We start from the raw sequence: 22,236 nt of genomic DNA on the forward strand, positions 1-22,236 counted from the left end.
CTGACCCAAACTGACATTTAATTTGTATGTGATTACTATATTCAATTAAGCACAGTCCTAATTATATCTTATTTCATTAAAATTTTATATTCAATAAAATTTATAAATAAACTTAATACTATATTAAAGATTATAGTAAGCATATGGGGTCCTAAACTGAGATACTTTTAATTATTACAGAATATCCCACATAAAATATTTGTGATTTTTAATATTTATCATTTTAATTGTAGATGGAATAAAATTTTATATTTAATAGTTATATAAATTTTAATTTGGAGCTTTAGGGGTAAATTTACCATTGTTTCTAGTTATCACTAGCACTTAATAAATCTATAAGAATATTATGTCATATTTTAAATTACCCTGGCTGTTCTTGCAACAAAAATCATTGGAACCTACAGGAGTAGAGACAGATATACGTTGTGAAATCTTCTCCTTAGAAGACTCGGTAAGTCTCTGGTGATAAAGTAAAAAAGTAGTATCTTGCTACTAGGTTAAAGTTTATACTTGGAGGGGACCGTAGAATATTTTTAAGCTGGAGAATGACTTGGTAAGTAAGACCTGTGCTAAAGCTGAAGGATACTTTTACTTACATTTGTGTTAAACATAGATTGGAAGTGAAAGGACCTAGATTGTGAGTGATCAATTAGGGGATGTTAGACTAATCCAGGCAAACACTGAAATGGGTGGTGGTAGTGTAGGAGTAGTGAAACTATGTGTTAATGTCCTGGATGAAGGGCTGGGTTTATGGGGCAAAATGAAAGTGGTAGTATCTTCAGTATATTGGTTAATGGAAAAAGTATCATTAGAAATTAATTTTTCTATATTGACAAGCATTCCTAGTAACTCCCGCATTAGACTTACAGTAATTTATCCATTTTCTGAGAAAAAGGAAAGGAATAAAACAAATTATAATTCAATGAACTTCAAGTCCAATGAAAATTCTAAATTGTTAAAGAGCTAGTTGGTGAATGTCTAGAAAGGGAAGCAGTGATTACAAAAATTTAATATGATTTCTTAAAGAATTACTACAGACTAACTTATTTCCTTTGTTGATTCTTACAAACTGGTAGATGAGAGGAGTGTTGTAATTATTACTTAACTAGGTTTTTTTGAAGTTTTTTATAAAGCATGTCAGTGTTGTTCTTGTGGAGAAGATGGACCTATGTAAACTAGATAATAGATTCATAAGTTGTCAGATTGCTTAAACTCAGAATTAATGGTACAATGTCAATATAGGATAATAGCATAGAAAGTGGAAGAGACCTTTGAGTTCATTGAGTCCAGTTCTCTTATTTTATAAATCAGACAATCAGGGAGGTCAGGTAACTTGCCCCAAATTGTATAGCTATTATGTGTCTAAAACAGTTTTCGAAACCAGGTCTTCTGAGAATGGTAAGAGGTTGGTCTCCTATGAAACATTCCAGAAAATTGTGTTTGGCTTTGTGCTAATTGACATTTTATCAATTACTTGGTTAAAGGCATACATGGTATGTTAGATTTGCAGATGCCACTATGGAAAACTAAATGACAAGATTCAAAAAGACTTTGGCAGATTAGAGAATTAGGCTGAATCCAGTAAGATGGAATTTAGTAAGGATAGATACCAAATGTTAAACTTGAGTTTTTTTTAAAAAATCAGCTTAACAAGGAGCAGAAGATGAAAAGGCAGGGCTAGATAATAGTTTGAAAAAGATATGAGGTTATTGGTCAACTGCAGTTCAACTTCATTATGAGTCATCAGTGTGATATGGTAACCACAAAACCTGATGTGATCATAGGCTGTGTTAAAAGAAATATACCTTCTAGGAACAAAGAAGTAATAGAATAGTTACACTGTATTGTCCTCATACCTTATCCTCATGACCTTATCTGAAGAGCTGTGTTCGATTTTGTACAACACAGTTTAAGGATATGGATAAGGGGGTGAGTCTTCTAGAGGAAGCTGGATACCTCCTTGTTGAGCTATGCTATATTGGAGTTTCGTTCAGGTATGGGTTGAAATGTCCAGTGAGTTCCCTTCTAAATTGCAAATTCTTTGGTATTCCAAGAGTTTGGTACTTCGGGTAGTTCTATATTTTACTGCAAAGATTGGAACATTTTGTTCCATTATAAGTTAAATAACGTGATTCTGGGAAGATCTTGTTGACTATAAAATTATCTTGCAAGACATCTGCTAAGGTGTTATTGTTAGAATTGAGATGAAAAGATGTCATAACCTTACTCATGGGCAATAAATATAGAAATGTTGATTGTATATATTACTATTTCCCTACAAGGGTATCTTGTATCTACTTTGTATCTTGTATGTCCCTCTTTATTTTCACTATTCTAATGGAAGTTATCTCTCTTCAATTAGAATGTAAGCACCCTGAGGGGAGGGACTGTTTTTGCCTTTCTTTATATATATTTCTTAACATTGTGCTTGACACTTTTTAAAGGTTTGATAAATGGTTGTTGATTTGTTAATTAATATCAGACTTAGAAAATTATAATCACCCATGGATTTAAACAACATTTTGCAAAGATTGATGGAACTAATGTATAATATTAAAAGATAATTTAGCACATGACTCTCCTTATTTTAAGGTTCTCAGATGTTTTATATTTTAAAATAATTTAGTCAACAAGTTGTACTATAAGCCTATAAATAATTATTTTATATAAAGTAAATTGTATTTCTGACTTTATTTTCCTTTTAGACTTGCTTTTTTCATTCAATCTTATGTTCTTCATGCTAGAATTCATTGTGACAAAAACTGAGGTCTTTACTGACCCTCAGCATTTCTGTTATATATATATATATATATATATATATTATGGTTACTAACAGTATCTGAATGACAAGTATTATGGAAGAGAAAAAAAACAATGACTAAGAATACCTGTTAACATTTTAACTTGGAAAATACCTGATAAAAGACTTTGCATTTTAAAGGCTTATATAGTATATTCAAATGAATCTAAATCACATGCAACTTCTTTCCTGTCCCTACTGTTTTTCATAGTTGCCCTCAGAAGATCCCACTGAATTTCCAGTAGGATAGTTTCCACTCATTTGGCTTCATTGTGTGTTTAAGTAGGTTTTTACTTGAATGTCCTCCATAGATGGATATCTATCCTATTTTCAAAGATCTCTTGGGATATAGATTGAGATCAGATCTACTCTTATATTTAAAAGACAAATAAAATAGGCAATTTACACTTAATTTTTCATTTGTCTCTGGTATGTATTATTTCAGGTTTTTGATTTTTGATTTCTTTCATCACTTTGAATGCAACATTTTTTTAAATAGATGCTTGGAATTTTCAGGGGCTTAGGTAGGAAAATGTTTTCTTTATGTCTGGAAATACCTGTGGCTCCCAAAATTGCCATGCTTAAAACTCATTCTAATTCTTCTCCTATGGTATTATATGTAGAATGATCCATTTACAAAGGGATCTGATGTTTAAGTTGCATTGCTTTAAAAAGAAACTATTTTATAATAGATTAGATGTAGATTTTTTTTTGCATTTACTTAGAATTGATCAATTCAAAGCCTTTTATAAATAAAATAGCTGGTTCTTCTGAAAAAGACCTGAACATTTGTATGCTGAAATATGAGTTTAAACAAATAAAGAAAGCTTATATAACTAGTGGCCTTTGTATGTGATTTTCATATTTTTGAAATGAGCAAAGTATACTGAAGTACTTGATTTTTATTTCCTTGATAACGCTTAAAAGACAATAGTGTGAATATCTTATTATCAGAAACTCTGACCTTTGAATTTTTTAAGGTTATTTCCTATTTCAAATAAATATGGTATGTGTGGAACGGGAGAATGGATCTCAGCTGGGCCCTCACTGTTGCACAAAAATCCTCTTTTTTTTCCCCATATTTGGCTTTTCTTCACATCCATCTGCCCTCCATCTCTAAATTGAGTTCAATTCACCAAATATTTATGAATGTAATAATGAAAGGCAAGTAAGATCATTTGATGGGACATCACTATCTATAGGGAATTTCTCTTTGAATTGGACAGTGTACTGAAACTTCTCCCATTACAGTAATGAATAATTTTGGCAAGCATATATATCTCTGTTTTATATCTCATTTGATGTTAGTGGATCAGTGTCAGAAAAGGTTATCTAGAGTCACATTTTGCCAAGATAGTCTACATTTTTTAATATTCATGTATGAAAACTTGCTGAAGGGAGCCTTTAAAGTTTTGCTTTATCTAATAAAAAAAATTTTTAAGCTCAGAAGTAGATTGTAAACTTTGATAGTTTGTGTGAGATTAAGGCTGTGATGGGCAGTGCCAGGATAAATATAGAGTGTGTGCTAGGGCTAAAGACAAATGTTTTAACATTTGATCACTGTGTGACCGCAAATCACTTAACTATGTTTGCCTCAGTTCCTCTTCTGTAAAATGATCTGGAAAAGGAAATGGCAAACCATCCAATATCTTCACCAAGAAAACCCCAAATGAAGTCACAAAAAAATCATACATAATCTACAACAACAACAAAAATAAAGATGTAGTATATACTGTGGATTTTTTTTCTTGCAAAAGTTCTCACTGTTCCCTTATACTCTCATGAAGTATGTAATGTGTGTAGATTATTCTCATAAATAATTTTATATAGCTGAAAATGTAGTCATTCAGATTATGCATAGTCCAGGTCCTCATATCTAATCTGTATTGTTGCAGTAGTGTTCTCTCTACCTTAGCTCACTCCTCTACTCCAACTTCTGTAACCAAACTGATATTGCTAACATGTCATTTCTCTTTTCAAAAACATTTAGTGGGTGCCATTTGTTGGTTAGTAACAAATACAAACTCCTTTGTAGACATGTAAAGCCTTTCTGGGAGGCAGCTGGGTGGTTCAATGGATTGAGAGCCAGGCCTAGAGACGGAAGATCCTAGGTTCACATCTGGACTCAGACACTTCCCAGTTGTGTGACCCTGGGCAAGTCACTTGACCCCCATTGCCTAGCCCTTACCACTCTTCTGCCTTGGAGCCAATACACAGTATTGAATAAATGAATAAATAGATAGATAGATAGATAGATAGATAGATAGATAGATAGATAGATAGATAGATAGATAGATAAATAAAGTCTTTCCTGCTACAAGCCTATCTTTCCAGGTGGAACACATTTCTCTCCTTCATTTGCCCCATGTTCCAACCAAATTGCCTACCTATTGTTCCCTATAAACTATATTCCATCTCTTGTGCTTTTTCCAAAGCTGTTCTTCCTTATTACCTCCCTCCTTTGCAATATTTAAGCTTCCTACAAAATTCATCTCAAATACTAATTCCTTCAAGAAACTTTTCTGGATTTCCTCCCCCCCCCCCCCAGTTGACAATGTGCCCATACTCCAAACCCAAAATGTATATATATTTTGTATACATACTATTTTTGCTGACCTGTCACCTATTTTCTTTTCTAATCCACTTCTATCCCAATAGAATGTAAGTTCTTTGAAGGCAGGGACTATATCAGTTTCGTATTTAAGCTTTTAGGTATATTGATAGTTACTGATGTTATTTTGGTAACATTTTAGAGGTAAATACAATACTTGGGATTTAATTTTTTTCCCCTTTGACTTCTTTAGGCATCTTGAGAATTATTATCTCAGCATTTGCAAGATTGTCACTTCCATCACAGACTTGTATATATTTGGTCTATTATTGCCATTTATCCTTCTTTTTTTCTTTAGTAAATCATTTCTACTTCATAAGCACATCTGGGGCTATAATATTAGTCTAAATTACTCTCTTACATATATGTATTTATTACATCTCTTCCTTTAGAGTGGAACCTCATTACAACTAGGGATTATTTCATTCTTCACATATATATGTATATATATCCCTAGTATATCATAACACATTTATTAAGTAGTTCTTAATAATTTAGTTGTTGACTAATATTATCATAAAAGACTATGTCAGTTCATGGAGAGAGAGGGAGCGGGGTGGAGATAATTTATATAGTTCATCAATATCCTTATGCAGTTAGGAGAACTTGAATAAAGCCCACTGCAGTTTGGGTGTCCTGTAATAATGAATCTATGAGAGGATGTTGAGAAGAGTCTCATAAGATAGGCAATATGGAGTGAATTGTCATTTGGAATTAATACCCACTCTGAATTTACAGGACCTTTGGAAAATTTGGAAATGTTCAAAGTGTACCACATAATTTTTAAAATGCAGCCTGGGGTGTTCTTTTTTGTTTCTATACTTTTCTTGCTCTCTAACTTTAGAGTTTGTCTGAGGAACCTGTCAAATGGTCTGTGTATTCCACTCTTATCATATAGTGCAAGATCTTTGAAAGCAAGAGATATATCCCATTTTAATTTTTTTCCATTAACAAGCATTTATTTTTCTCTCCATCCTGCCTACCTTCAATTGAAAAAAAGGGGAAAAAACTTTTACCAAATATGCATAGTCAAGCAAAACAAAACAAAAATCCCACATTCATCATGCCCCAAAATGTATATTTTGATCTGTCTTGAATTTACCTCTTACTTAGGAATCGAGTTGTTTGCTGCAGCATTATCATACTGGTATCAGGTTTATCACTTTCTCACACATAGTCAACAAGAATTTATTAAGTGAGTCATATGCCAAAGAATTGTGCTCTTTAAGGTAGGGTACAAAGTCTAAAATTAGATAGTTTTTTTCAAATCCTTCAGGCACTTACATTCTATTAGAGAAATACAAGTACAAAAATAAAAATCCACAAAGTACAAGGTAACTTTTTTTAGGAGAAAGTGTTTACCAAACATTTGTTAAATTAAAATGTGGGTAATCTATAGTCAGTATATAGCATCAATTATAGAAATGCCAGGTGCAGTTATTTGCCAAGGGTGGAGATTAAGGGTTTAAGGAGATAGAAGATGTGAAATAATTTTAGTAGTATGCTATAAAGAGTACCACTTTAAAAGCAATTGCCTGGAAAAGAGAATTATTAGGAACCTAATTTTAAAATAAAGATAGCCATCTCTTATTTTACTTTTAGAATTGAATAGCTATTCTTTTAACATTTACTTAATAAGGTTCATGTTAAACTATAAAATGTCACATGTCTAGAAACATATACAAATGGAGAAAAAAGTCTTTAAGGTATTATTATCTTACATTTTCTTAACTTTTTTTAGAAACCATAATTAAAAATAAAACAACTCATTTGGCAAATACCTTCAGTTTTAGTGGAATATATCACATTATTTTATTTTTTACTCCACGAGAGACAAAAAAAAAAGATTTTATTATAATTTTAAGTTTATAGTATAATTGAGAGTAAAAAAATAATCAAAAGGAAATTCATTTTATATGTAGAGTAAAAACACCACACTAAATTTGTTTTGCAGCCTCATCAGATCACAGACTCTTGGTGTCAAATCACTAGATAATCTGTTGGGTATAAACTAAAAGTGGATTCTTAGGATTTCAATTTTCTTGTTTTAACTATTCTCAGATATACTTTTGTATATGGCTTAGTGATATATAAATGAATAATTTTAACTTTACTAAAATTCATGGTGAGCTTAATCACATTTAATGTGTTCTTAAATGGCTAACTAAACAAGTAAACATAAACATTGGGTGCTTCATAAATTTGTTGATTGATTGGATTGGAATTTTGGAAGTGTAATGAGCTGGAATGAAGGCAAATGAAACTATCTAGTTGTTTGAGTCTTCTTACTTAACTTTGTACTCCCCAAATAAAGTATGTCCAGAGTAGATTATTAGCCGTAAGGAATTTGGAAACCGCAGCATGACCCAAAGCAGATGATATGCCACAATTTCAGTCTCCACCTCAGGTAAAAGTAGAGTACTTTAGTATTGCTTACATGGGATTATTTAGATCATAAATCTGGGATTAACATAGTTTATAATTGTAGCTTCAGCCTCTTAAGTCAGTTTTTAAAAAGACCTAAAAATAAAGTGAACTTCTAGTGGTGTTTACTAAAGCTTAATATTCAGCACTAAGTATTACACCTTTACACATGGTTTACCTTTATAATTTGTAAGAATATTATGAAACAAAACCTTTTTTTCTTGAGATATACAGTCAATATTCATATTATGCAATTAGAACAAGTTATGTTGACTTATAAAAGACAGCTAGTTTTCTGAAACCTGAAAAAGATAACAGTGGGCAAAAGGTGCCCACTTATCAGAGAAGATAGATTTGAATTCGAATTACATTGAAAGGCTTTAAATTAAATTAAACTCAATTAAAATTCCTTTCTAGAAAATGAAAAAGTTATTTTAAAAAGTGCTCTCTAGGAAATATAAGCAATTTGTTCAGTTGTGTGTGTAGGTTTTTTGCCTACTTAGAGCAAGAATATATAATTTTAAAGTATATCATGTGTGGGTTTATGGGCTCAAAAAAACAAAAGGAAATTTAGATTTACTGTGATAGTATTGTGCCTGACATAATTATCTAGGCATATTCATTTATTAGCAGTACTAGATAATGAACAAAGGTATCTCACTATGTAGACTTACAAAAGTATATAAAACCATAAAGAGAGGGTAACAAATAGGAGATTGAGCTAAATTGTGATTAGTTCTGTTAAAACAATAGAACATATGAGTTTTTAGGATTTGATTATAAAGAAGGGAAGCATTGTCTGCTGATATGTTTTAATAAGAGATGTGGGAGACAATATTGAATAATATAACATGTTGAATAGCTAACTCCCAAAGGGAATTTTTTTTAAAAGTGCAAGTATCAGAATGTTTTGGTTAAAGATATACATAGCTAAATATTTTAGTGGTGTTATACCTGTGTGATGGAGGAACTTTGATAGTAAAGGATTGATATTTTAGTTTGTCATATACTTGAGGAAAAATATAGCATAATATATATTTTATTTGTTCTGAATCTGCAAATCCAGCTGAGGAAAATGCCACAGTAAAAACAGATGAGAACAATTTTGCAACTAATTGTTACAAAGATGTAGTAGTGACAGGAGGCTCTTCAGCCACTTCAGTTTGCTTTTCCCCTGTTTATTAAAAGTATTGATTCTAAACTAGAAGAGCAGTATGGGCTAGGCAGCTGGGGATTAAGTGATTTGCCCACGGTCATATGGCTAGGTAATATCAGAGGCCAGATTTGAACCTGGGTCTTCCAGGCCTAGCACTATCCACTGTATTATCACATCCCTATTGCTTATTTCTTCAGTATAATGGCATAATGCATTTTCTTTATTCTGAGAGGTTATAGCAAAGGATCTGTAATTGTCTTATCATTTTTGGCTCCAAGCCCTATTCAGAAGCCAAAATTTATAGCAGAAGAACTCTTTGTTGAATAAATCTCTCCCTTCTCCCTCTCACCCCATCTTTACTATCTCTCTCTCTTCCTCTTCCTCCTATCAGTTAACTAGCATTTATTGAGCACTTACTATGTACCTGGCAGTCTGCTAGGCACCCAGGTTACAAAGCTAAAACAAAGTGCTGCATGCTAAGCGCAGACATTATTCCTACAACTATATACTCAAGACCAATAGAGAATAGATGTATCAGAGGGGAAAAGCACAAGTAGTTGAAGGAAGGCCTCCAGCAGAAGGCAGGATTTCAACATTGAAAGAATCCAATCAAGTTGAGAAAGGACTTTCTAAGTGGGGTGGCAGGGTCAGATAAAAAAAGTCTTTAATTGCTTCTATTTGTGCTCAGTACTTCCACACTAAGCAATGTTCAAGGTTCACTTTGTTTATAAAGACAAAGTAAAAACTGAAGATAAATAAGGAAACAACCTTTAGAGTTTCAAAAAAGAACCTCAAAAGAAAAAAAATTACTGTTGTGGGGTATGGAGAATTCAGTAGTATTCAGTAGTACCCCTCATTTCTGAAGTCTTGGCCCATCTCCCATGGTGGCTGCCTTTACAGTTATCCAGTCTTTGAGCCCAATGAAGCTTCTCCAGACTTCCCTCTTCCAACCCTTTTCAAGGTGTGGGTACCAGAGATGTCAAACATAATGGTCCCAAGTGCTACTGAGTCTAATTAAAATATAATTGGGAAACATTTTTTTAAATTGAGAAATATTTAACAACAAAAATTCAATAGTGTCAAGTTTTTTTATTTTCTAAGTCTGTCTGTTGACCACAGGAATCATTTTGATACTTAGATACTGTTGATATCCCCTTGTTTTTATTTAAGTTTGATACCCCTGTGCTGCATCTGGTTAGAAGCTAGGTTCCTCATCCAGTCTGATTTTGGCCTGACTTTAAAGGTCAACTAGGGCAATTTGCTCCCTAATATACTCTTATGGATGTTTAAAATTGTTTAATGCTTTCTTACCAGCCTTTTTTATGTGATTAGGTCCTGAGCTTGAGTCACTAAAAAATTAAGTGATTAATCCAGAATCATTTAACCATTATATGTCCGAAGTCAAAATTAAACCTACGTCACCCTCACTGTAAGGCCAACTTTTTGTCTGTCCCTCTCGGATGCATTTTAGCATAATATTTTAGTTGGATTTGAAAAAAGTGAGTTCTTAAAGGGAAAAATTGGTAGAATTTGTAAACAGGTTATTAATCAACAGATATTTGCTAAACTGTGTGCCAAGTGTTGTATTAGACTGTAGAGATAAAGACATAAGGGAAACATCCCCTACCCTCTCAAAGTTTATATTTTATTATTGGAGACTTGGATATGGATATGGATAAGTACATAAAATACAAAGCAATTTTATGAGTACTAGTAGCATCTGAGTGTTCAGAAAAGACAATGTAGGAGATAGTATTGGAGCTTAATTTTGAGGGAAGTTTGAAATTGTATGTGGTAGGTTGTGAAGAGTAAATGTTCAGTCTTTGGGAATCAATTCTTATAAAGGCATGGAGAAAGTGAAGGGAAATGGGATATGAGGACAATCTGGTTGTCCAGTTTGGCAAAACTATAGGTGTGTGTGCATGCATGTAGTAATATGTAAAAAGCCTTGAAAAGTAAGGAGGCAGATTGGGAGGAACATCAAATGCCAGAGTTTACATTTGCTCCTAGAGTTAATAGGGAGTTGCTGGACCTGAGTTGAGTGATATGGTCAGATTCTTTCCTGTAAACAAGAATATCCCTTTGCTAACTATGTGGAGGGGATAGGTTAGAGAGGGGAGAAACTGGAAACAAGGCATTCTATAAATATTTATTAAATGCTTTGCAATGTGCTAGGCATACAGAAAAGATGAAACTATCATTAGTTGCAAGTATCTTGCATTCTAGAAGGAGGAGACAACAGAATAAATATGAAGAAAAGCAAATACAAGTGGTTAAAATGAAGGTAGTTTGAGAGGGGGGAGCACTGGCAGTTGAGATTGAGAAAGATTTCACTTTGGTGGTGTTTGAGCTATGTGTGAAAGGAATAAAAAGGATTCATTGAAGTGAAAGTGAGAGGGCTTCCCAACTATTCCAAATGGCTGGTGTAAAGACAGGCAAGAGCCTGGTGAGTCATGGGTGATGAACAGAAAAGTGAGTTTGACTGGACTGCAGAGTACCACAGAAGGGAAATACAAGTGAAGGGAATGTTATAAAGGACTTCAAAAGCTAAACAGAATTTGCATTAATCTAGAGTCCATAGAGAGCCACTAGAGTTGATTGATTAAGAGACAATGATATGTGTTTTTTTTAAGGTATAAGGAAAAATTACAAGTTTGGAAAATGGAATGTTACAAAATGTAAGGTAGAATGATCATTTAAAATCTAACATTGTCTTTTATACGTCTCATATTAAACCTTTCTCGCTGGATTTTAGTCTTGCACATTTTACATTATAATCCACACACAAGGTGGGTAAACAATTTGACTGTACCTCTGAAATGTTTCTAGAGATCTGCCTCAGGTTGGACTACTTAAATTTTAAAGATTTAAAGATTTTTTAAGATTATAAAAAGGAAATACAAATGACTTGATTTTATTTATAGTCTCCATTTTGGTATGAAAGGTAAATATAGTTGTACCTTGCTTTGAAAAGTTGTCTGAAAATTAAGTTTTATTTTTGTTTTGTTTTTTTAACATTTTTTTATTTGGTCAATTTCCACTGGGTATAACATGTGTCCTTGATCAGAACCCATTTCCATGTTTAAAAATTAAGTTTTTTAAACAAAATCAAAATTTCTGATAGTTGACATTAGAATTTCTTGTGTATATATATTCCATGAGAGAAAAATTTTGCCCTTTGCTATAATAAAAATCACATGAGTAAAATGAACTTTTTAAATGTATCTCTCCAAAGAAAAATATCATATTATGAATCAATAATAATGAATGATATTCTGACTTTGTCTTGCATTTGACAGTTTATAGTCTTAAAACAATAAGATAAAGCATCTTGTAAAAAATATAAGGAAACCTTCATTTGGGATGAGTCTAAGTATTTTCAGGGCTATCTCAGTTTTCCAAGGTAGGGGAAGCTGCACCTTACTAACATTTACTTAAATTTATGGGTCTGTGATGCTTTCATTGTGGAAATCCTTCCACTAATAGTGCATCTTGCAACTTTTGTTGTTTTCATTTTTTAGTCATGTCTGACTTTTCACTACCCCTTTTGAAGTTTTCTGGATAAAGATACTGGAATGGCTTGTCATTTTATGTCATTATATGAGTGCCAGCTCATTTTATAGATGGGGAAACTGAGGCAAACAGGTTTAAATTATTTACCCAGGACCATACAGCTATAGTAAGTGTCTGAGGCCAGATTTAAATTTGGAAGATGAGTCTTCCTGACTCCAGGGCAGGCCTTTCTAACCACTGAGTCACCTAACTTACTCATATTGAAACCACTCTTTAGTAGATGATCTTTGTAACAGTTGTGGAATCTCAGAGTTGGAAGGAATCTCAGAGGCCATCTCCCTCACCTTAGTTCTAAAAAAGAATCCTTTTAACCATATATACTACCTTATGATCATTTTTTCCTTGACTTCCAAGAGGAAGTCATAAATAAGAGAAACTCTACTACCTCCTAAGGGAGTACTTTCAACTTTTACATAGTTATAATTGTTAGGAAGTTTAAATTTATTTGTTCTTCATCACTTCTATCTATTGCTTTGAATTCTGTCCTCAGGTAGTAAGCAATAAAGATGTAATTTCTTTTCCACATGACTGATCTTCAAATATTTGCAAACTTCATGTTCCCCTTGAATCTCCTCTTTACCAGGCTAAACATTCTGTGTTTCTTTGACTAAATCTCTATGATATAAACTCAAGGCTCACCCTTCCTAAAAAGTGAAATGAGAACCTAACAAAAATTCTCAACGTGTGGTATGACAAGGTTTATCAGAGTTATTACTTCCTGGTAGCTATGCCTCTCTTAAAGAAGCCCTGAATCGCATTAGTGTTCTTGGCTGTCACATCACACACTGTCATTAGAATAAATATTAATTTCATTTTTGACTAAATAAATTTAAAACTTCAATATGCTTATGTAACAATAAGTGTTTATTGAATAGATGAAAAAAAATTAGTCTTTACTATGAACCAAGCACTGTGCTAAAATTCAAGGCTACAGATACAAAAGCAAAGGGGTAGTCCCTTCCCCTTTAGGAATATAAATATATATGTGTATATATATATTAAACCCTTAACTTCCATTTTAGAATTAATACTGTGGTATTGTCTTGAAGGCAGAAGAGTGGCAAGGGCTCTGCAATGAGAGTTAAGTGACTTGCCCAGGGTCCCACAACTGGGAAGTATCTGAGGTCAAATTAGAACCTAGGACCTCCCATCTCTAGGCCTGGCTCTCAATCCACTGAGCTACCCAGCTGCCCCCTCAAATACATTTGTTAAACTGAAAATACTGACAATTAAATAAATATTTTACCCACATTTTTTATCATGAATCCTCTAGAGTCCTGGTTAGGCACTAAATTGATTGTATAAATTGTTCTGGTTTTGCTCGTTTCACTCTCTCACTTCATACATCTTCCCAGGTTTCTCTGAAACATTCCACTTCATCATTTCTTATAGCACCAATAGTATTCCATCATTTTCATATAACATAACTTCTTCAGCTGTTCCCCTATTTGATGGGTACCTCCTCATTTCCCAATTTTCCACTACTACAAAAAGAGTTTCTATAAACAGTTAGAAATTAACAACATGGCAATGGGTTCAAGTCAAGAACACATATGATACCAGTGGAATCACACGTCGGCCATGGGGGGTGGGAGGGAGGAAAAGAAAATGATCCTTGTCTTTAATGAAAAATGCATGGAAATGATCAAATAAAATACTATAAAATTAAAAAAAAATAAACACACAAAAAAATAAATTTATTATACATCATTAAAAAAAATAAACAGTTAGAAATAAAAACTTTAGAAACCAGAATTATAGAAATAGGAATTGGGGAAATAATGACAATGCTCAAAATGAAGAAAATTATAATGATAATATAATACCCAACAACAAAATATAAGAAATGGAGCTTGTCCAAAAAATAGTCGAGGTGCCCTTCAGGGGGGTGCCCAAGGAATATCCCAAACACAATGATGGTGTCTGGGGGGAGGGGGGCTGGGGCACAGGAATCAGAGGATACAACCTTTGATTTTCCAGATCCTGATGTCCTACTACCTGTTGTCCCTATCCACTGCCCTCCCCATACTAATGAACCCCATGTTACCTTAAAGGTGGATAACACTTATTATGATTGTCTCTTTTCCTCTCTCACTGATGTCTTTTGGAGTATAGACTTAGTAGTGGTATCATAGGTTCAAAAAGTATGCCCAGTTAAAAACACTGGGGACATAGTTCCAAATTGCTTTCCAAAATAATTGGACCAGTTCACAATTCCACCAACAATGCATTAATGAAAATGTTTTCCCTCAGCTGCTCAGGCATTTTTCATTTTTGTCATCTTTGTCAATCTGGTGGGTTTGAGATGGAGCCTCAGTTGCTTTAATTTGAATATCTCTAATTCATGACTTAGAGCATGTTTTTGATATATTGATAACTTGAATTTCCTCTTCAGAAAATTACCTTTTTATATCTTTTGACCATTTATAAATCCAGGAATAACTCTTATACTTGTGTATTTGAATCAATTCTCTATATATCTCGGAAATGAGACTTTTAATAGAAAAATTTGTGGCAAGATCTCCCCTCCCCCCCCAATTTATCTACTTTTCTTTCTGCATTGGTTTCATTTAGGGAAAACCTCTTAATATGAAATTAGAAATGCCCGTTTTTCCTCCTAGGATCTTCTTGACTATCTCTTGTTGGTAGTGAATTCTTCCCGTATCCCTATATCTGACAAATAATATCTTGCTTCTTTCACTTATATCACTTTTCATGTTTAAGTTATATACCTAATTTTATTTTATTTTATTTTATCTTTATCTATACCTGGTTTCTGCCATATTGCTTTCCATTTTTCCAAGCACTTTTTGTCAAGTAGCGAATTCTCACCTCAATAGCTGGGATCTTTGGGTTTATCAAACAGTAGGCCAGCATGCTCATTTGTTTCTATATGTTGTGTTCCTAAATCGCTTCTACTGATCAACCCCTGTTATTTCTTAATACAAAATTGTTCTGATTTTTTTCCTGCTGCTTAGTCTAGTTTGAGTTCTAGTAATGCTGGGATACCTGTTTTCCTATGTTCAAAAAATCATTTCCATTAAGATTTTATATACTTTATTCCTTTAGATGAATTTTGCTAGTTTTTCTAGTACAATAATTTTTTTTTGGTATGGCACTGATTTGATTGGTCTATAGTTATCTTTCTCTGTTACGTGGAAACTCTTTATCTGACTCAACTTATAAGTATCAAGACCATAATTTTATAATGGAAGGAATTTGGTAGGATTTCTTTTTTCCATTTTTTTTCCAAACATCTTTTATTGTTTTAAAATGTTTTGTTCTTTAAATGTTTGATAGAATTAGCTTATAAATCTGATCCTAAGGTTTTTCCCCCCCTTTGGGAGCTCACTTATGGCTTTTTTGTTTCTTTTTCTGAGATTGAGTTACTTAAATCTTCTATTTATAATCTGTACATTCTGTATTTTGGTAATATTCAATCATCAAAATGATTTTCCAAATAACCTCCAAGTTAGAAGAGACTAAATTGACCATTAGGTTTAACAGTGCCCTGAACAAAAACCTTCTCTAAAAACAAAAAAATACTCAAAAACACCCTAACCAAGTGATTGTTCAGTCATTTTCTGAAGACCTCTGGTGACCTACTGAAATCTATGTATTATAAAAATGTTTGTCCTTACATAAATTTTAAATTTTCTTTTTGCAATTTCCTTGAAATGTTTTTTAGTTCTTCTTCTGGGACCAAATATTACAAGTCTAATCTCAGTTCCACATGACAGCCCTTTAAATACATAATGACAGTTATCATATCTTCTAAATCATTCCTTCTCTAATATAAACATACTTTCATTATCCATTCCTTATTTGATATAAACACAAGTTTCCTTTGCCATTGTAATTGTGGTCATCATACCCTAGACAAAATTTGGTGCTAAGAATTGAGTATAGTACTCCAAATGTATTACCTCTTTAGTCCTGGAAACTTATATTCATTTAATTATACTATGCTCTGGTTCATCTGTTTCCTTTGCCCCCCCCCCCCACACAGCTATTGCATGACTTTATCAAATGTAGTAAGCTTTGAAAAGGAACCTTTGAAAGATTATGTAGGCATCATAGCTCATTGCTACTTTTCACCTGAAACTTTTAGAAATTTTGTAAATAAAGTTGCTTTTATGTTCTTACTCTTGATTGATTACTTCACTTTCTTCCTTAGTATTTCTGCTTAGTATATATTCAGAGGCCTTATTTTCTAATCACTCAAACTTAATCACTTTTGTTGATTTAAAATGGTAGTTTATAATTGCTAAACTACATTTCCTTTTACTACATGAAGTTATTTCTGAAAATCTGTTCATTTTGACATGTAGTATCATATTGCCATTTGGCAATTTGGAGAATTCAGAAAATAGCCTTAATTTTACTTAGTAAATGTGTTTCAAATTATTTCCATTTTCCTTTGATATTGCTTAAGAAATTAGTGCATTGAGAAAAACATCATTTGTTAAATATTTAAAACTTGTTAAGGAAAGGGTTAACTTTAGTGTCATTTCACATTAGCATAGTATATACAAACTCATCATGAGGGAAATTAAAGGAGCATTCTAATATTTCTGCTTCTTTTGGGTTTCCCACTTGAGTAAAGTCACTGTTAGTCCTGCTTAAAATTTTAGTTTCATCTTTTGTTCCTCTTATTTCTTCCCCTCCTATATCCAGGCAGTTTCCTATTATTGTTATAATCATAATCCACTTATTCTTTCATCAGTCATTACATATTTTAAAGGCTTTCTAGATGTAGTTCATATTAAAAATTTTTACCATCCTTCTGACAGATCACTTACCTTCTAAGAGTTATCTTCAGTAACATGTTTTTCCATCCATTAGAATCTCTACTATTTAATTTTTCTTTTACATTTGCTCCTAGACTAATCATCCTAATAATGAATGCTCATATCAGATCATGTCATTGCACTGCTCTAAAATTGTTTTGGGGAATCTCATTGGAAGAAAGAAAATAAATAATTTAGTAACCTTTCTTGCATAATTCAAAAATGTTTTCTAGGTTTATTAGAACTTTTGAATTCATAGATCTAATTACTATGTCTCCAACATTGACTCTATCTGTGTTCGGTAGTCAAGGGGTGGAGGACCCAACCTGACATCAGTAAGACTCAATTTCCTGAATTCAAATCCAGCCCCAGATACTTAACCAGCTGTGTGATTCTGGACAAGTAACTTAACCCTATTAACCTTAGTTTCCTTAACTGTAAAATGAGCTGGAAAAGCAATTGTTAAACCGCTCCAGGATCTTTGCAAAGAAAACCTCAAATGGGATCATAAAGAGTCAGGCACAACTGAAAGCAACTGAAAAACAACATCTTTTGGCAGTTTTCTTGATTCACTTAGTGTGAGTTGAAATCCCCAAATTATTTCATTTTGTATTTCTCTTGTAATTAGTCACTTGGGACATTTTCCCACATATATTTCTTCTTTTGAATATGACATATCTTTTTACAACTTATGCATTGAATAATGGCCTTTAATCATTTTGTTGTTCAGTTTTTCAGTGGTCATAATACATTTATGTTGATTTCCATTCTATCTTGCATACCAAATTTTTATTCATCACTTAGTATTTGTATGCATTGATTTTGTTTGTATAAAACTTGTTTTTTTCTCTATTTCTTTTTAGATATTGAATTCTGCCCTTTACCATCAATCTAAAAGATGTATCCTTCCATTCTCCTTAAATACAAGTGGCCCTTATGTTTAATTTGCTTATTAATTTGAAACAATGGCATGTGATACATAATATACTTAGCCAAAATACTTTGTAAAGATTAATATTTCAGGTTATATAAAATAGTATTTTTCAGGATTTATGAATTTGAAGTTAAGAAAATTAATCTAATTTAATTAAATAAGGTTCCTACATATTTTCAAGTGCTAAACATTTTGGTTACTTTCAAAAATAGTGGAAAATTACATAAAGCAGTTTTTAAAAATTATTTTGAGTTTATGTAGGCTTCTATTAAATTAGTAATGTTCCTTGTTAAAACTTTGGCACTGTCACTGCAATTGATGACTGAAGCAGAGTTTGGAGAGAGAAAAAAAGATGGAACAATGGGGAAAGAGAGACTATTACTTTAATACCTTAAAACAGATTATTAAAAATGTCTTTCCTTTTAGTAACTTAAAAGTTTCATATTTTGAGAGGTAAAGTAGATTCAGGTGTTTACTTTTGTATACAATTGTTGGATCTCCTAAAGTGCCTTCCATGACAAATGCTAATTTTTACATAAGTAATATTCATGGAAGTTGAGGGTCTTTGGAAATAAATAGAAGTGCTTTAAACTGGTTCTAGAGAAATGAGGAATATGACAATGTGACCTCACTGGGGCTAGGATAGGAATAAGGTTTGAAGCAAAGAGGCATTCAACAATCCTAGGACTATGACTTCCATGTCTTCTAAACTTTGATGCTCCAAAGTTAAGCTGAGAACCATCGTCTAGATGTTTTAGAACTGTATTATTTTTTTTTCTAAATCAGGAATTGCTAATAGTTCTATTTATCACAAGAGATATTGGTATACTTAATTCCATAACTAAGTATATGTATATTCTTTGTGTTTTACTGCAGCAAATTCGTGAATAGGTCATGGCACGCTTAACAAAGAGACGACAAGCTGATACAAAAGCTATCCAGCATCTTTGGGCAGCAATTGAGATTATTCGAAACCAGAAGCAAATTGCTAACATTGATCGCATTACAAAGTAAGTAGTACTTCATAATGAATATTTTTAATATTTTAAATTAATCTTTGTGAACTCTGTATAAAAAGATTTACAAAATCAGTATCAAAAATACTTTGTTTTTATAACATACAATTGTTGCATAGAAAATAATTGTGTTTTCTAATGCTATATAGAGTATTTTACATAGCTCATTTGATTGTAAATATCAACATCCTGATTTTGCAGGCAAAGGTAAAATATTTTAATCAAGATTATACAACCAATATATGGCAGAATTTGACCTCTGGGTTTCTGAGGACAACACTATTGTTCTTCCCATTCATTTATAAGTAATGAGAGAAACATTTAATTTGATATTCAGTCATTTGGGGGTCTGATTGATACCCAAAACTGTGCAACCAAAGCCAACAGACAACATACAAAGACTAGAAATATAGGTTTATCTTAAAAAGTTTAGTAACTTATAAATGCTTAAAATGTATGTACTGATATATATATATATATATTTAAATTTTCATATTTATTTGGGATTTTTTATTTCCTTTTCATATTTTTACTTAACATTGACTTCCATATAGCCTATGACTGAATATTTAATCCATATTTTACAATAAGGTACTGTAAACATCCCATAAAAGAAAAAGAAAAAATTCAGGCTTCTTGCTTGATCTAAAGGGAGTAGTCTCTGACATCATAATGCCTCAATTGCTAATAGAGAAGTAGAAACAGCCCTTTTTAAAAGCAGCAACATAGAAGTATTAGGACTAGACCAAGTATTCATAGAAAAAGGTCCATTCTGCTAGAGAAAAAATAGTTTTGGGGTATTTTTTTCTCAAGATATATAAAAGAAGGAGCAGATACCCAAGTTGTGGGTAATACCGAGTTTTCACAAGATCCTACTATGCTTATTGTCTGTAGTGTATTTTGTGGGGTGGGGGGCAGGGTAGGGTGGGGTGAGTGTTGATTCACTAGCAAAAATAACATTGTCTTAAATACTCTTCTAAAGGATTGTCAGAATAATACATGATTCTTTGTAAAATAGAACAGATAACCTTGCATATTGGCACTGATCCTTGATATCAAGTGAGTCATAAAAATCTCAAACTCAAGAAGCAAACTTTGCGATAACCATTAACCCATATACCTACCTTCCTGTTTATATAAAGTAATTAAAAGAATAATCTTTGTAAACATTGTGGGCATTTTTGATGAGGGTATTAGTAAGGAACAAAGTAGATTTTTGTAGGTGATAATCAATGGTACATTTCATCTGTGGTCTTCTTGCACAATTGATTGAAAGTTGTAGAACTACAGGATCACATTGTGTTTTTTGTTTATGCCTTGGGATACCTAAAAGCTACATCTCTATTATAAAACAGAATTCTAATACTAAAGTGTTACATCTTTTATTTGAGTTTAAAGAAAATAGATGTATTATTTTAAATTTTGGGGGGTAGAAAATAAAGCTACTAGGCAAATATATTGTGTTTAAAATTTCATAAACATATTGTATTTAAAATTATAAAATATTTTTGGTAAATAAAATTTCTAAACAACTCATGAGTCTTCAGAATTTCCTATCCATGTAAATGTACACCTAGCCAGTCATATCTCCCAAAGCAGCCCATTCCTTTTTAGTAATACACTTCTTGTTGGGGGCAGAGGTGTTTTTAGTTTTTACATCAAACACAAATCAGCCTTCTTGAAATTTTTGTCTATTATAGAGAAACAGAACAAAACTAATCGTTCTTCCATTAAACTATCTTTCATGTATTTGAACACAACTATCATATCTGCTATAAGACTTCATTCTTCAATGCTAAATGTCTTAGTTCCTTCATTCCTTCTACAAACTGTCATATGTCATGATCCTAAGTGCTTTCACTATTAGTTTTTCTCTCCAGACACTCTCTAGCATATTAATGTATTTACTAAAATGTTGTACCCAGAAGTGAATTAAGTAATTCAGTTTTATATAATATGACAAGGCAGAGGATACTTGAAATGACTCCCACCTTTGAGTAGTTCTTAAATTTTTATTTTTCTTCTTTGCCTAGTATTTTTCTTTGCCAGGAGGAAATGCTACAGAGAACAGAAACTTGGGAGACTCAAGCAATGTCGTAATATCACATCTTGTAAATTCTATATGATTTGCAGAACATTCACATATACATGTTAGATTGCTGTTATTATAAGTTCCATAGAATTTTTTACATTTCTCATACCTTTTATACTTTCATCCTTTTTACCCAGCTTTGTAACACTGTCTCCTTCAGTGGATAATATATTAGTTTTTTTAGTTTCCATGTCACATTGTTCATTAACGTTGTTTATAATTCACTAAAAACACCAATTTTTTAAATGAACTGATATCAAACTATGCATGATAATTTAAAACTCAATCATAACCACATAGCCATTCCCCAATTGATGGACATCCCTTCAATTTCCAATTTTTTGCTACCACAAAAAAGGCTATCTTAACTATTTTTATACAAATAGGGCTTACTATTTTTGGTAATCTCTTTGGCATACAGACCTAGTAGCAGTATTTCTGTATCAAAGGGTATGCGCAGTCTTATTTTAATTAGTTTGTTACATTAAAGTTTCCATGTATTTCCATCTCTCCTACCTTGAGAAGACATTGTTTGACAAAAAAAAAAAGATATATAAAAAAACTTTATCTTGCTTATGTCTATTTATTAGTTCTTTCTCTGAAGGTGGACATATACAAGTAATTATTGAAACAATATCTTTGCTGCTATATTTTCTTGGCTCTAAAGCCCTTCAGGAACAATTGCAAACTCCTCTCCAGAATGATTGGATCAGATCACAACTCCAGTAGTGCTATTAGTATACCAATTTTCCCACATCCCCTTTGACATCTAGTATATTCCTTTTCAATCATACTGGCCAGTCTGATAGATATAACAATTTTCCCACTAATACACATTCT

General features: G+C 32.3%; 1 protein-coding gene across 14 annotated transcripts in view; it reads left to right on the forward strand.

Moving 5' to 3' along the window:
* The window catches only part of ZMYND11 (zinc finger MYND-type containing 11), a 141,611-nt gene that overhangs the window by 36,440 nt on the left and 82,935 nt on the right, over window positions 1-22,236 (forward strand). For 10 of the 14 annotated variants that reach the window (XR_008912376.1, XR_008912377.1, XR_008912375.1 and 7 more), the window contains exon 2: window positions 19,165-19,298. Coding sequence is in view for 7 of the 14 variants with exons in the window: in XM_056799986.1 (XP_056655964.1) it covers window positions 19,183-19,298 (116 nt within the window). In the remaining 7 variants the exon portion in view is untranslated. Of the gene's footprint in view, window positions 1-365; window positions 1,995-17,048; window positions 17,933-19,161; window positions 19,299-22,236 lie in introns of those variants that run through there. The other 4 variants (XM_016426281.2, XM_016426280.2, XM_016426279.2 and 1 more) reach the window with 3 other exon arrangements.

This window comes from Monodelphis domestica, chromosome 5 (assembly GCF_027887165.1).
Source record: "Monodelphis domestica isolate mMonDom1 chromosome 5, mMonDom1.pri, whole genome shotgun sequence".
NCBI lineage: Eukaryota > Metazoa > Chordata > Mammalia > Didelphimorphia > Didelphidae > Monodelphis > Monodelphis domestica.